Source organism: Mytilus galloprovincialis, chromosome 1, assembly GCF_965363235.1.
Source record: "Mytilus galloprovincialis chromosome 1, xbMytGall1.hap1.1, whole genome shotgun sequence".
Lineage (NCBI taxonomy): Eukaryota > Metazoa > Mollusca > Bivalvia > Mytilida > Mytilidae > Mytilus > Mytilus galloprovincialis.
The window spans coordinates 7,623,657-7,640,695 of record NC_134838.1 but is presented as its reverse complement, the minus strand read 5'-3'; the positions used below and the strand labels follow the sequence as shown (position 1 = coordinate 7,640,695).

At 32.3% G+C, this 17,039-nt stretch overlaps 1 protein-coding gene and 1 long non-coding RNA gene across 3 annotated transcripts in view; one reads left to right on the top strand and one right to left on the bottom strand.

Moving 5' to 3' along the window:
• Positions 1-7,724: 7,724 nt before the first annotated feature.
• Positions 7,725-12,350, bottom strand: LOC143064500 (uncharacterized). Of its 2 annotated transcripts, none has more exons than XR_012975261.1 (2): positions 12,215-12,350; positions 7,725-8,340 (listed from the first exon to the last, which is right to left on the bottom strand). It is a non-coding gene; the product is annotated as an uncharacterized LOC143064500 (long non-coding RNA). The 2 variants fall into 2 exon arrangements; XR_012975262.1 differs by lacking the exon at positions 12,215-12,350 and adding an exon at positions 11,013-11,541.
• LOC143064489 (putative dimethyladenosine transferase) overlaps positions 9,603-17,039 on the top strand; it is a 45,111-nt gene continuing 37,674 nt past the window's right edge. Inside the window, exon 1 of the mRNA XM_076237357.1 lies at positions 9,603-9,633. Coding sequence (XP_076093472.1) covers positions 9,618-9,633 — 16 coding nt within the window. The 5' untranslated portion in view covers positions 9,603-9,617. The remainder of the gene's footprint in view (positions 9,634-17,039) is intronic.

Here is a 17,039-nt window from a genome sequence, read left to right as displayed (position 1 = left end):
GTACTACCAGGGGGCGTTAAACGACCTTGACTATACCAATGAAGGTCTTGTAAATGACAAATAGTCAAAACAAGATAAGCGAGCTTCCTTAAAAGTTGCAATGAGAACAATCTTTTGGTTGGAAATTATTTACAACTGGTAAGAACTCATGGATGCTTGCTGATCGGTGTGAGCCAAAGCTTCGTGTTAACGTCCGTATTTTGACCTATAACTGTTAAATTTGTATATATTGTGACTTTGGTTAAGAGTTGTTTCATTGACACTCCTATCACATCCTCTTATTTATAATACATGTATAAGCCGATATCGTGAGTGCTATCATTCCTGAAATGTGAATATTTCAATGAATCTATTTTGGTCTATAAAATGGTATTTGTTAGGAAAATGAGTACACTGATTATGTTATCATCAAAGAGTAATTACTTTTGGACGTATATAAGTGCCTGGATAATGCAAAAAAGCTGACCGTCAAAAGATTTCAAATTTCAAATATGGTAAAAAAATAAAAACAAAAGTTCAGAACTATCAGCAATTCTGTAAATATTTTTATGAATCTGCTTCAGCACAATTTGATATGCGTCAAATAGTGTTAGAATTAATTGGAATTAAAACAATGAACACTGCTGATATGGTGATTATTTAAAACGTGAACAGCTTAAATTAAAAGAATAGAAAGATAATGTTGGGAAGGAATGGTTTTATAACTTTTGAACACCTGTATTCTACTTTTGCCTTATTTTATTTGCATGCATGCTATTGACGAAACATCATGTCAGGTGTCATGTTTCTTAGTGCAGTAGGTTTTTCTCAGTTTCCCTATGTGAAAATGTAATAACATTATTGAAATTTAAAGTGGTCCTTAACCTATTTTTGTTGATAATTCATTATTAATCATATCTTCGATAGGCCTACTTCAATGCAAGTAACCTGTAATTTAGTATAAATATATCCTGCGAAAAAGGACACTTTTTTTAAATATATTTATATAGTTGATATTTTCTGCTTTAATTAAAGTTTGAAGACAAGTATCTACTGATGCATTGTAAATAGTCATCAAAGTTACCAGGCTTACAAATAATAATATGAACACACAATCAATTTTTTGATTTATGAATTATTTGGAAATCTTCATTTATTTTTAAAAAGGGAAGTAATTGATAATATGCATTCACATTTACAGATCTTTACAATGTTTGTGAAAGCATAAGATCAGTTAACAACTTGATATATTTATCACCAAAAAAGTGTATTATTAACAAATTTCAAATCCGGCATGATGCTTAACAAAGGGGGAACAATGGTCAACATAAGGGGTACCAACCATATAAGAGGGAGGTTTGACTAGCCATAAAACTTGGTTCAACCAACCATTTTATACAGTTAAACTTTATACAGTTAAACTTTACACAAAAAATATTCTGGAATGAGTCTGATTTTCAGGTCAAAAATGTAGGACGTGTATTATTTCCAGATGTCATTATGAAGTAAATGATATCAATGTTTTACAGTAAAGGTTTCAATATCATAATGCATTGACACATTTATGGTGAATGTAAGATTATTTTCATCGTTATACTGTACAAGTCAAATTATCCGAAACGAAGGTTCTGGTGGTCTTTTAATAAATGTTTTATTCATCAGATATACTTGTAAAAGTTGTCAAATTACTTGTCGAGATGTCTCCATACAAAATATTTACAACTTCACTGATTGATAGAACCACATTTAGAGTTACCTTAATGATATTGTTTCGTTTGATAATCAAGAATTCTCTAAATATACTGCCGAAATTTACGTAAAGAAACCTATTTTAGAAAAATTCAAATATCAACAGTAATAACTATGTTTTCCTACATTTAGACATTTCATTTCACACTGGTAACTGTCTGCACAACAATTTACAAGAGAGACGATTTGTTTTTATCTTCATCACTATGCGGTATTTGTTTTTTTTTTAATTGTTGAAAGCCACACAGGTGCCTTTATTGGCTTACATCAACTGCATTTGAACTTTTGTGGATAGTTGTCTCATGGCCAATTGTACCACATCTCCTTGTCTCAATCTTTATTTTATTTAGATACATATATGTACGCTTTTATCACGTAATGTTGTCATTCAGGCAATATTTTTAACATTGTCATATAAGAGGGAGGTTTGGCTAGCCATAAAACTAGGTTCAACTCACCATTTTATTTTCAAATGTTCTGCACCAATTCAGGAACATGACAGTTGTTATCAAATAGTCCGTTTCTATATATGTTTCATTTTGTTGTAGTTCATTGTTTATCTTGTTTAGTTGTTTTCTCTTATAGTTCATGTATTTCCCTCGGTTTTGGTTTGTGACCCATATTTGTTTCAGTTAAATCGACGTATGACTACTGAACAGTGATATACCACTATTTATTTACAATATGTCGATACCTATATTTTGGCATTGCACAAGGTTGTATTTTTTTCTCAGAGTGTAAATGACGATTTTACTATGAATCCATCAACTGGTTGAATGTGCACTGATTAGTATTATAGTTTAATATACATGATTTTGTATAAGTTGTTATTGGCTATCGGCTTCTAACTTGTTTAATTCACCGAATTAGACTATTTACCGGATGTGTTATCACATAAGTAACACGACGGGTGCCGCATGTGGAGCAGGATCTGCTTACCCTTCCGGAGCACCTGAGATCACCCCTAGTTTTTTGGTGAGGTTCGTGTTGTTTATTCTTCGTCCCTCCTTTGTTTAAGTAACTTATTCTAAGATCTGTACTTTGTGTCGTATGTGTCGGTTTTGTTTGTTTTTTGGGGGCTGATGATTTAAGTACTGTTCAACTTATATTTATAGTTTGGTCTTATATTGTACTGCAACAACACTATCCCAGGTAAAGGGGCGACTTTTAAGCAAACAAACCAGTTTAATCACACATCATTCAGTATATGTCTGTTTAAAGTCAGAAGTTTGTAATCCAACGAGTTTACTTTTGTTGCTAAATGTTTTTCATTTATTATTTTGTACATAAATCCGGCCGTTAGTCTTCTCATTTGATTTGTTCTATGAGTTGTAAACTCAGGACCTTTAAAACCTTTAAAATGACGTTTTCATTTGGCTCATTGTTGAAGGCCGGTGATCCATAGTTATTTACATCTATGTGATTTTGGTAGAGAGTTTGCGTTGTTTAATATAAATAATTATGTGCAATACCCAGCGGTCAATTGAGCAAGATCTTCAAGGACGAAAAACGCATACTAAGTTTCATAAAATGTATTTGTTGTTTTTGATTCTGTGTATACTTGTAAAATGGTTTCCTGTTATAACCTCTTTATTTAATATTTCATCTATTTTTTACACTCGAAAGAAATCGTGCAAAATAACTGTCCCCAGCAGTACCTGAATGTGACCAATACGGTTGTTAGAAAGCATGTTCACAGCACAATGCAGAGAAATAGACATCCTTCAGACAGTTGTTCAATATGTAATGTTACCGATTGAGTTATTTTTCCGATTACGCGGTTTGATGGTAGATAAATGCAAAGCAATAAAAGCTTATACGGTCTTGTTCTTTTTGGAGGTCATACGATTCTTTAAGTTTGCTAGCTTCCTTGGTGTTTCTTCTTATCGAGTTATTGGATTTGAACATCGATAAACTATTGTTATCTATACTAACAAAATACTACTGGTAGTTATTAAGTTAAAATAAAAACAAAAAAACATAGATCAAAAGACGGGTAACAAAGAGGCATTTAATGGGTATATGCTATACTGTTACAATTGTTCTAAAATTCTGATAGTAAAGTCTTATAATTTTAGTATTAAAACTGTTTAGCTACGAATATACACTTTTCCTTTGCTGATGGTTTTGTCAAGTGCGTCCAGGGATTTTGTGTCATGAATGTACACACCACATACCTTCTTTTCAACGAAAGTTTCTTATATTTATTCATATATATATATATATATATACTTCCTTTTCCTAATAGTAAGGATGCAGCCCACAACTTGCCACCCACAAATTTTACAATCCAATAATAATGTGCACCGGAACTCACGCTTCAAAGTTTGATCATATTGATCAAATTGTCATCTTTTCATTTTAAAATAATTTGTTTTACTCCATTAATCGTACAACAATGGAGGTCCACAATAACTTAACACATTATAAAGTCCCTTTTGTTTGTGTAGTTTTTTGTTGCTAACATAAAAGGTTCTCGTGCTATAAATTAGTTCCGTAAAAATAGAAAATAAAGAAACAAATACTCGGAATAGCCTTACCTCTATGCAAAATAAACGACATAAGGAAGACTTGTCTCCGAATACAATTATGATATCAGATAATTACCATAATCCATTTTATTGTCGTAGATTAGATAAAGCACATATTGTCGCCTTAAGTCAGATTATGTTGCGATAAAACAGGGAAATAAATAGTAAAGAACGTGAAGTAAGCAGCCTTGAATCATTTATTTAACTATAAATAAATGAATATGACTTAAAATCTTTTAAAAGCAATAGTGCGTATAAGAGTGATGCTATAGAAAAATATTTTTCAATGAGGAAACCCTAGCGACAATCTGATTAAAATTCAAATCTATCGCAATTCACTTACTTGTCAAGAATAGCGAAATTGCATATCTTTATTTTTTATTAGATTGCCTTTCCCTATAATTATAAAGATATTTGTAAATGAATGACTGTTTCTTCTAAAACAAAATGTTTTGTCCAAACAATATTTGAGGTCCCCTCACGATAACAAATGGGGGAGTGTTAACTTTCCGTTGTTACATCGATAGACGTTTTACAGATCTCCTTCCAATTTCATCATATGTAAAGTTCCATTTCCAAGAAGCAGAGGTTTAGTAAGTATACATCTACCAATTGATCTCACAGAGCTTGCATTTCCTACCATAGTTTTCTTGACAGATGCTACTTTTTACAAGGAATCTATCGAACAAAGAGTTCCAGGTGGTGAAGTTGAAATTATATCTCTTTAGAAATATTACGGAAGACGTCACGAGTTGATTGACCGTTTTTAATATCTGTTTCTTTGATGACAGCTAACATGTTTCAATTGTAGTAACCACAATCCAGTTCTCTTTTCCTCAAATGTGACCTACCTAATTAGACTAATCACCGGAAATATCCTTACATGAAACAAGTAATTGGAGCAGCATAATCCCTCCCCCTTATATGAAATTAATCCCGGATATTCTGTGGATTTTTTGGTGGTCCAAAAATAAATTACACGTATTTGTGGTGTCAATTTGCATGCAAAGGCGTTTCAAAACAAAAGTTTTAAGTATTGGGTATAAGGTGGTTTTTTTCAGCAGTTAAAATGAAAGGTCGAAATTTTAGAATATGATGATAACTTTACTAAGTCAAACCATTATTCTTAAAAAGTCGTAGATAAAGATCTCAAACCGTACTTTTGTTGACTGGCATAAACAGACTTGGTAAAATTAGTTCCGTAAACCTTTTTTACGGAATTTAGGGTATCAGCTGCAAAGTAGTAAACACTTCGGTGTTGATATGAATATCAATTACATGGTCATGTAATTATAAATTTACTATTTGCAAAAGTTTGAATTATTCGAAATACTAAGGATTTTCTTATCCCAAGAATATATTATACGAGCCTTTTTTGGCACAATTTTTTGGAATTTTGGGCTCTCAGTGCTCTTCAATTTTATACTTGTTTGGCTCTCTAAATATTTTATTCAAGACTGAGCGTCACTGACGAGTCTAATGTAAACGAAACGCGTGTCTGGCGTATCAAATTATAAGCCTGGTACGTTTAATGAATAATACAAATGTGACAATAAGAGTAACTTTGAAATAATACTTTTTCTAACAAATGTGTTTAAGGAAACTCATTAAAGATCCTAGGCTTATATATTATATACACCCGAAACACGTATCGTCTACATTCTAACATTCGTCAGTGGCAAACGAATCGAAGCCGTTAGTAGGCCATAATAAAGATTACCAGAACAGGACAACGGTCAATTGCATTCGTGTTTCGTATTTCAACTTCAAGATTGACATAAACATTTTGATTCAATACCCAAAAGGCTAACAACTAACAGATTTTTTGCGAAAGTTAAAATATATCCTAGATAGACGATCTCTTGCAATTATATGCCTCACATATTTAATCCCTTGTTAGAATACGCTGATGTTGTCTGGGACAACAACTCAATCTTTACAACGGTTAAATAGAGAGAGCACGAAAAAATGCGGCAGAATCGTGTATATGTATGTGGGGTGTTGGGCTGGTTTCTTCATTTCTATTTTATTACAAAAACTATATAGAAAAGCTTAAGATTAATGTACAACTACAAATTGAAAAAGCATATCACTCCCAAATATTTTATCGAACCTATTTCAAAACTCCCATGGAACTATACATTATCATAGTACATCATTTATCAACTCCTCCTGTCCAAACAAGAATGGTGTCCTTTACAGTATGGGTTGAAGTGTGTATGACAAATTTATTACTGAAGACCTCGTATGGAGTTCTCCGGATGAGCAGATTGAAAATGATTTGGCCTTGCCATTTTGTTAAATTAGTGCTATTGAGACCACAACGCATTACTTGTTTCATTGTGTCAAATCTAAGTCATGCATTAACATCTACATTGTTATGAAGCATGAAGCTCCTTTTTTCTTTTCCGTTTTTTGTGTTTTTAGGAAACGTTGCAAACGTACTTCCGCTTTAAAGTGTTCTTGCTTTTTTCCAAACGTTATTACAATAACAGTAGTTTATGTGTTTGTCCCTCTATTCTTATTATCATCAATACGACTAGAAGAACAAATTAAGAGAACAAAAAGAAAAGAGGGGACAAAGGGTCGAAGGAAACAAACGTTTCCGTAATAAAAAGACTGTATTTGTCGAAAGAAATTTTGCTTTATGGTTCAATGGAACTCAGTTAATCAGCATTAAATGATTCGATTACTCCTCTTGTTTAGCATATCTACAATGCATGATTTTCTACCTCAGGAATAGATTACCTTAGCTGTTTTTTTGAAAAAAAATAGGAATTGTGATCCTCCATGTTCTCCAACTTCGTACTTTATTTGGCCTTTTCAACATTTTTTATTCGAGCGTCACTGATGAGTCTTTTGTAGACGAGACGAGCGCCTGGCGTTTATATAAAATTTCAATCCTGGTATCTATGATGAGTTTATTTATATCTTTAATAATGGTGGCCGTTGAGATATTTATATACATCACTATTGATTTATCTTATTTTTGTGTTCATCGTTTTTATGTTTAATCTTTATTTCTTGTATGTCTGTCATTTAGTGTAACTTTCTGCTTTAAATTTTTTTGGAGTTCGGTTTTTTTGTTATTTTACTTCTTTTATACAATGTAATTATATCTATCAAGAAACAGATTAACATAAGTTAACCACTTGTTTCCGGATCCTACTTGTCAATCTATTGGATTTGTTATGAACATGTGTCCGATGACATATATATATATATATATATATATATATATATATATATATATATATATATATATATATATATATATATATATATATATATATATATATATATATATAGTTCAACTTGAATTTAATAAATAATTAATATGTTTACTACTAATTGCATTCTTATTAATTCTAGCAATGATTTGTATCTCACTATACAAATCCTTGATTCAAGATTATGTTACGATGGCACAGGCCCGGACATAATTCACAAAGGACACGAAGAAAGCAACTTTAAATGATTTAGTTAACGAAAAAATACAACATGACAACCAAAAAGGCATAACAAATGTAAGAGTAAATGATACTGACTTAGATAACAATGACATCCTACTGGTAACACACTTTCAGAACAAGTACAAATATACTGGCAATATGTCAAAAACTTTCCAAACAAGTATAGTTATACTGGCACAATGTCAACATATAAATATATTTCTGTCTATTTTTCTATCTTAAGATCCTGTTCTTTGTCTATTTTTCGCCGGTCTTCCTCGTTTCAGATTACATTTTGGCCAACCTTGTTGTTTATTGGCTAAGCAAGATAAATAATGATGTTCCTTAAAGTTTGCACCTTTTATTTCTATCCATCCTAACTTTATATGTTCAATCTTGTATTCTTTTGGTAAAGTTTTTAAATAAGATCCAACATTTTGGGCGTCATACCCTGACAAGTGACTCAGTAATCTTTCTCTGATACAGTCCCCAGATTGTCCGACGTATATGATATGTTCGTCCTCCTTTATAACAAATATTCCACTCGTTTCCGGCTCGGGTAAATCTGATACTGGTCTATTCTGTGATATAAGTGAGCTGCATTGATAATCTTTGCAACTACGCTTCTCCTAGAATATAACAATAGATTATTATTAGAACTAATAAATATAGCGTATATAAAAATATCCGTATCTTACAGAAGTAAGTAGTCAGCTAAAATGAAAATCTTCACAACCACGCTTCTCCTAGAATATAATCAAAGAAAAATTCTTAGAACTTATAAATAGAACATATATAATATATCCTTGTCCTATAGAAGTAAGACGTGAGCTGAAATGAAAATCTTTATAATAATGCTTCTCCTAGAATATAACTAAAGCAAATTCATAGAACTAATAAATAGAAGGTATATAACATATCCTTATCTTATAGAAATAAGACATGAGCTGAAATAATAATCATCACAACCACGCTTCTCATTGAATACAACAAAAGTAAATTCTTAGAACTAATAAATAGAACATGTATAACATTTCATTATCCTTTAGAAATAAGACGTCAGCTGAAATGATAATCTTTATAATATTGCTGTTCGAACATATCATTGAGGAAAATTCTTAAAACTAGTCAATAGAAGGTGATAATAGTTATCAAACGTACCAGGATTATAATTTAATACGCCAGACGCGCGTTTCGTCTACATAAGACTCATCAGTGACGCTGATATCAAAATAGTTATAAAGCCAAACAGGTGTGACAGGTAATCTATTCCTGGGATAAGAAAATCCTTAGTTTTTAAAAAAAAATAAAGTTTTTTAGGCTTCACAACCACGCTGCTCCTAGAATTGAACCAACTCATAAAAAGAAAGTCTTCACATATCCTTACCCTAGAAATTGGACGTGTGCTGCATTTATAATGCTTCCTCGAATACAACCATAGCAAATTCTTATAACTAATGAAATAGAACGTCAATTTTTTAGCGCAGACATAAGAAGTTAAGTAAATTGTAAGTTATCATACTGTCCTGTCAAAGATTCTACGGACTGATACGACATCGAAAGTGAATATAGATTTTTTTGTTTTTTTGTTTTTCTACTTTTGCTTTCGATTTTCGCGACATATGCAGAAGACTTATTACACGTTTGGCATTGTTCTTGAGAAGATAGAAGATATTCTTATGCGTTTGATGTCTGATGTAACGAACGATCTACTGGATTTGATGCCCAACAAACGTACGGTGTTAAAAAATAGTTGTGAATCTTCTGTCCTAATGAGTAAACGAAAATTATTGATACCAGACAGATTTACCGAGTCATGTTGGTGACTTATAGGTCATATTGAAATGGCTAAGTGAACTAGTAAATTGTGTATGCTGCCAGGGCACTGCAAATACCTAACTTAGAAATGATGATTACAACAAGTAAGTAACAAAACGTATGCAAATGTGAATACAATTAGATATAAGGTGAAAGTCAATAAAACAGCAACCCAACACCCAAAGAACGGATAAAGGTTATCATACTTTTTTATCATTCATAAAAGTTAAAACAATGCTTATGCATTTAAAAGCATATATACTTGAGCAAAAAATAAAAATCTAAAATAAATGTTGTTTAAAAAAGTAGGAAAATAAACAAAAAGTACAAAGACATATAGGTAGATGGAAGTGTAGATTGATTAAATTGTTGAAAGTATCCCCCTCTCCCTTAATCTAATTACAGAAAAAACTTGATACAATGAAAATAAGTTTAGAAAAATCACATAACTGTGGAACAAAAGTGCAACTAAAAAACATATTAAAGTAATTTCAACACGAAAAATGTTCACAGGAACTGTGAAACAAGCTCAAGTATTTAACTATCTTTAAAAATGCCGTCTTAGTCTAGAATGTTGTAGAATTTATAAAGCAATGATTGATCATTCACTGTTTTACATATTGGTACATTTAAAAAGTTGTAACGTATCCAAATACATTTTAACTAAATACCAAAAACAGCAAAAAACAACTTTATCAATAGACATTTTTTTTAATAAGCTTTAATTATTTATTGTTAGACTGGTTTAAAATGATGTGAAAGATCGTAAAAAGAAATAATAAAATCTACTTTTTCGACTTATGGATTTATCAAAATTTATTCCAGACTGGCTTTAAATCAATTTCTTTTTTAATTACGAAAAAGTTGTATCAAAATATCCTTGATTTATTCGTTCAAATTTTTTTTTATATAAAAAGAAGATGTGGTATGATTGCCAATGAGACAACTGTCCACAAGAGACCAAAATGACACATACATTAACAACTATAGGTCACCGTACGGCCTTCAACAATGAGCAAATCCCATACCGCATAGCAGCTATAAAAGGCTCCGATATGACAATGTAAAACAATTCAAACGAGAAAACTTATGTCTGTAAGAACAAAGTTTGCCAAGCTTAGAATCAATAGTTTTACTAGTATGTAAGTCGCTGACAATTCTGCTTTTAATCTATCTTGACTGAAACACGTTTTTCAGTACCATACTTCAAAGTTCGATTGCTTAAATACTACATCTATTACTACTAATAATAATAATGATTGTTAATCATTATTAAATGATAAGATGGAATTATATCCGTGTAAAACAACAAAAACAAGTAATCCGTTTTCTTCAGTTTTTTTCTCTCGGGTGTCCAAGAAGTTTTGTCCGCCTAAACACATAAAAAAAATCTGCCTAAGCATCAAGTACACACAAAACATTGACAAACATTCTATCAAATTGGTTTGATGTCGCAAAATTGAACAAGTAAACTATTCCTCACCATCTCTTGCAATTGTCTGAAGTTAAAATATTAAAATTTGCGTAAAAAATCTAAACTAATATGATCACAATCCCGATTTAGGGGATTTTACGAATTCGGGAAGTCCGTATTTCTAATGAATGAGTTCAATATCCCTTCCGAGAAACGAAATCGCAGAGGAAGTTGTTACAAAAATAAATAACGTCATTTCAAATATAGCATCGGGAACCATTTCTATTGATGTATACGCAAACATTGGCAACATTGATAGTGTTTATAGTAAGCTAGTTTCACTTTAACGTATTTACAGAAAATGAGTGTACGGGCACTAATTGGCCTCATGCCACCAGTCCAGGTTAAACGTCCGATATCAGTTGTAGTCTAATTTAATAGTGTATGCAACTATCTACGATTTAATACAGGAACAGGATTAACTTTTTTCAGTCCGGGAAGTTACAACTTGAAGGGAATCCAATGAAATTTTAGAAGGAAGAACAAAAACTTCAAATTCCTTGATGCTCTTTTTAATCCATTGCGGTTGAAAATATTTCTTTAAATACCTTACTTTAGTGCTCTTTTTAATCCATTTCATTTGTAAATATAGCATTTTTGTTAAATAAATTTATCAAAATAAACATATGAAATAAACATTATAAGTTTTAACGAGGTAGTCACGAACTTGTACTATATCTAGACCACTGACCTCGTTTTCTAGTACTAGTATACCTGTGAATTTAATTTTGGTCTGATTATTTCAATTCACCAGTAAGTCAACCAAATATAATACAAAGGAGAACACAAAAGACGTTCAGGGCATTAACCTCTTTTAATTTTTTCTATGTTGTAGACATTTACTATATTTTTTTTTAACTTTGTCAAATAATTTCTTGTTTTGTTTAGTAAGTTCTTGCAATAACTAACACATTCTCGCTTTGGGATAGAAATGTTTCGCCCCTCTATTCCAATTTACTACTTTAAATCATTTTTGCAAATACTAACAACACAGAAAAAAAAACGAGGGAGAAAAGGTCCATGTCTCGAGCGTCTATAGGTGTCCATCAGACTAAAACATATCTTTTTAGAAATTGGAGTTAAGGCATTAAACATAACCTGAGAACATAACAAACGTCAAGAGGGTTGTTGATATAAGTATGTCCACTGGAAATTAACAACAACAAAATATTTAAATTTGTAATATCGCTTATAAAATTTGTCAACATTACCCCTCTGGAATAAATACTTCACATAACCGGGCCTAAGTCCCATGTATATCACCCAATCGATGATGTTTCTCATCGGATTGTACGTGCACACAATTATTTCGTAAGAAAACTTTTATTTGGGTACAAAGCAAAGTTTATGGAGTGCGTGTAAATACTGTATATCAACAATCATTTCGCAAAACATGTAAAAATACTCGGAAATAAAACCTCTTCCTACATTTTCTATAAATAGGTATTTTTGTTCCACTTCTGTTGAAATCGATTATTTACTTAACGCTTTACACTTGTAGTGCAAAAGTCTTCACAATGTGTTAATTTACAGTTTGTCATTTTCTCACCCACTATTTCAGCCCATACGGGCAAAAGATTGTTTATAGATTTAATACTTAGTAAATGATTGATTTAGGTATTTAAAGTAATAAATTATACCCTTAAAATACTGCAACTTTCATTTTTGAAGGAATTTGATTAAAAAAAGAGTTAAAATGAATGTAAGGGAAATTCTATAGAAGTAAGACAAAAAACATGTCATTAACAATAAGTTCATTGATCACGGTTATAATAAAGGAATGCAACAGAAGGCATATACTGGTTGGGAAGTCTATTTGTATTGTCCCATTTTATTTTATTTACTTTTGTGCAATTCCTACTTTTCGGCTTTCTTCTATAACTGAATACAAAACTGAATTAATCTACACGCAACACATCGAGATATTTCGAACCTTTACAATGAGTACAAGGATTCCTTCAATTGTTTTTAGAAAAGGTGTGTTTATTTGTTATGAAAAGTCCTGGAGACAAAGTAGATAGGGAAAATGTTAATCTATTCCATGATGAGTGGTTCTGTAACATTGTAATGTGGATTTTACAGGATAGTTTATCACTGGAATAGATTTTTTTTCTTATTTCATCAAAATAAAACAATAATGCTGATGATAAATCATTTTCAATTGTGAAAAGTTTTAAAATCATTATCCTATTCTTTTTACGTGTACACGAATGAAGCACCACAACGGCTGCTATTAAATCTCTAGAAATGTCTATAAAAGAAAACAAACATCCGTTTGAATAGCCACAAGGTCAAACTGTAATTGGTCAGGGTTCGTTGGAAATTTATATTTGGTAGCAGGAGTTAACCCTTTATAATTTTGATAATTTGAAATCTAATGTACCCGCTATCACTATCATCAATCAGATTTACTCCTCTATAACAAACACGATTTACTCATCTATAACAAACAGGATTTACTCCTCTATAACAAACAGGATTTACTCCTCTATAACAAACAGGATTTACTCCTCTATAACAAACAGGATTTACTCCTCTATAACAAACACGATTTACTCCTCTATAACAAACAGGATTTACTCCTCTATAACAAACAGGATTTACTCCTCTATAACAAACACGATTTACTCCTCTATAACAAACACGATTTACTCCTCTATAGCAAACAGGATTTACTCCTCTATAACAAACACGATTTACTCCTCTATAACAAACACGATTTACTCCTCTATAAACAGGATTTACTCCTCTATAACAAACAGGATTTACTCCTTTATAACAAACACGATTTACTCCTCTATAACAAACACGATTTACTCCTCTATAACAAACACGATTTACTCCTCTATAACAAACACGATTTACTCCTCTATAACAAACAGGATTTACTCCTCTATAACAAACATGATTTACTCCTAATTGACACTTCTTCTTAACCACGTTAGTATATGGTCTTCTTTGGTTTGTTTTGATGATTGCATGTATTGCAATTAAAATCTTTCACAAACCAATCAAATCTTAGGAATGTCTGTAAAAGAGGGACGACAGATACCAGAGGGACAGTCAAACTCATAGATTGAAAATAAAAAGACAAACAGACAAATAATAGTACAGAATACACAACATAGAAAACTAAAGACTAAGCAACACGAACCCAACCAAATACTGGGGGTGATATCAGGTGTTCCGGAAGGGTACGCAAATCCTGCTCCACATGTGGCACCCGTCGTGTTGCTTATGTTATTGCAAATCCAGTAAACAGTCTAATTCGGTAGGTCACATTCGTGAAAAGGGAAGAGTATGCTAGTTACGACATAAGGGACATATCCGATATCATCTGTGAAACGGTTATTCCATAACGGTCACCCAACTCGTGATGGCATCCGTAAAATGTACGACGGGATGATTTCAACTTCACCATTTGAAACTCTTTGTTTAATAGCTTCCTTGTGACAGCAATCCTCTATCAAGGAAATCATGATAGGAAATTCAAGCCTTGGAGATACATACTCCGTATGCAGGCGCTGCTGGGATGTTGCTAGATGAAAATGGAAAGTTTGCAATTGGGAATCTGAAATCATCTCTTTTGTTGAAAAAAATTTGTTTTCAACCGACCCTCTGTCAATTTCTAGATGTAAGTCAAGATATGAGGCACACGTAACTATATCTATGGTATCCTTTATCAATAGTCCGATGGAATATATTCGTTCAACAAAGTCACCAAACTTTGTATTATTTAGTGAGAGAACATCATCTATATAGCAATAAGTTAAAGGATATGGCTAACTTGTTATATTTCTTGCTAAGAAGTTATTGTATGAAGTCAGCCTCGTAATAATACAGACAAAAGTCGGCAAGAAGAGTTGCACAATTGGTTCTCATTGGAATTCCGACAGTCTGTTGAAATAACACGTCCTCCAAACGTAACAAATATGTTGTCAATAAAAAAACCAAGCATCTTGATAATGTCAGTTTCAGACACTGTTTTGTTTGAATCAGAGTGATACTTGCATCTACGTTCGACATTCTTTTTAATGAAACAAAGTAATACTTACTCTTTCAATTTGTCTTTTAGTTTGGAATGGGGAATACTTGTGTAAAGTGTAAAAAAGTCAAATGTTTTAATACTTTGAGATGAGAGATTCTTAGATTGTATGTACTTTAAAGGATCTTTAAATTTTTTTATTATCCACATCTGATTCACGCCACCTCTAGAATAGGCAGTTACACAATAACTTTGGAGCCCCGCTTTGATTGCTGATAAAATAGATGTTAATAATTTAGAAAGATGTTTCATGGAGAACTTTGAAGGACTTTGAACTTTGATACTGTTGTCAGGTCATTAAAGATTGCATATTTTGGCGTTAATATTGATTCACTTATAGGGTCTTTGCATCGGAACTAAACACATTTATTCAAAAAACAGTTGTTGGCATGACACGGGTTATGTTCTTCTCATATATGTTATGATGGTATGATACTAAACCCCTAACGGGAAGGATTGTGCCTGATGTTCATATGATGAAATCATAATCTTTCAGTCAGTTTAATTGAAGTCTGGAGCTGGCATGTCAGTTAACTGCTAGTAGTCTGTTGTTATTTATGTATTATTGTCATTTTGTTTATTTTCTTTGGTTACATCTTCTTACATTAGACTCGGACTTCTTTTGAACTGAATGTTAATGTGCGTATTGTTATGCGTTTACTTTTCCACATTGGCTAGAGGTATAGGGGGAGGGTTGAGATCTCACAAACATGTTTAACCCCGCCGCATTTTTGCGCCTGTCTCAAGTCAGGAGCCTCTGGCCTTTGTTAGTCTTGTATTATTTTAATTTTAGTTTCTTGTGTACAATTTGGAAATTAGTATGGCGTTCATTATCACTGAACTAGTATATATTTGTTTAGGGGCCAGCTGAAGGACGCCTCCGGGTACGGGAATTTCTCGCTACATTGAAGACTGTTGGTGACCTTCTGCTGTTGTTTTTTCTATGGTCGGGTTGTTGTCTCTTTGGCACATTCCCCATTTTCATTCTCAATTTTATTGTGAAGACCCAGCAATATACCTTTGTTTGTAAGGACACTTATTTAGTTTAGGTATCCAACACGGTGATGGAAGATCCAGTTCTTCATCGTTTTTTTGTTGAAATTCAAAAGGAACATAGAACAGACCTATGATTATCCAGGATTTCCTCTTTGGTAAGTGTCGTGAGGTTATATGTTGAGTTTCCAAGTGAATTGTCAATACCTAATTCATTTATCAAGCCGTTTAGGACAAGTGTTTTGCAACATTTGGGTCTTTATAAATTGACGTAGCGTTGGTATTGATAGAACCATTTAGTTTCTTAATTCGGATTTGTATCAAAGATCTTACAGCCTTAATCCATTCGAAAAGAATATCTGCGTCTTCTATCTCGCGTTAAGCCCATTGCCTGGTATAATCCTCGACTGAATCCATCAGTATTTTGAAGTCCAATTGATGGATTTAGGCTCACGAAATATCGGACCTTTGGATAACAATTTTCGCAGACTCTGAGAAGTTTTATTGACAATGTTGAGGTCTCTTGTAATAACGTTGACAGCCGGATTATATGTGAATTGGGAACTAGCACAGGTACAACCTTCTACAGCCTTAATCCATTCGAAAAGAATATCTGCGTCTTCTATCTCGCGTTAAGCCCATTGCCTGGTATAATCCTCGACTGAATCCATCAGTATTTTGAAGTCCAATTGATGGATTTAGGCTCACGAAATATCGGACCTTTGGATAACAAATTTCGCAGAGAAGTTTTATTGACAATGTTGAGGTCTCTTGTAATAACGTTGACAGCCGGATTATATGTGAATTGGGAACTAGCACAGGTACAATCAGAAGGTTTAGAAGTCGTCAATGTTGAGATCCTGGAAAACGTGTTTGTAATTGAAAATTTTAGTTGCAATTGATTTGGTATAGGTATAAGAAATTATTGGTACTGACTGATCTTTAAGATAAGGAGTTATTTTCGACTGAACTTATTTATGATGGAGGATATTGACTAA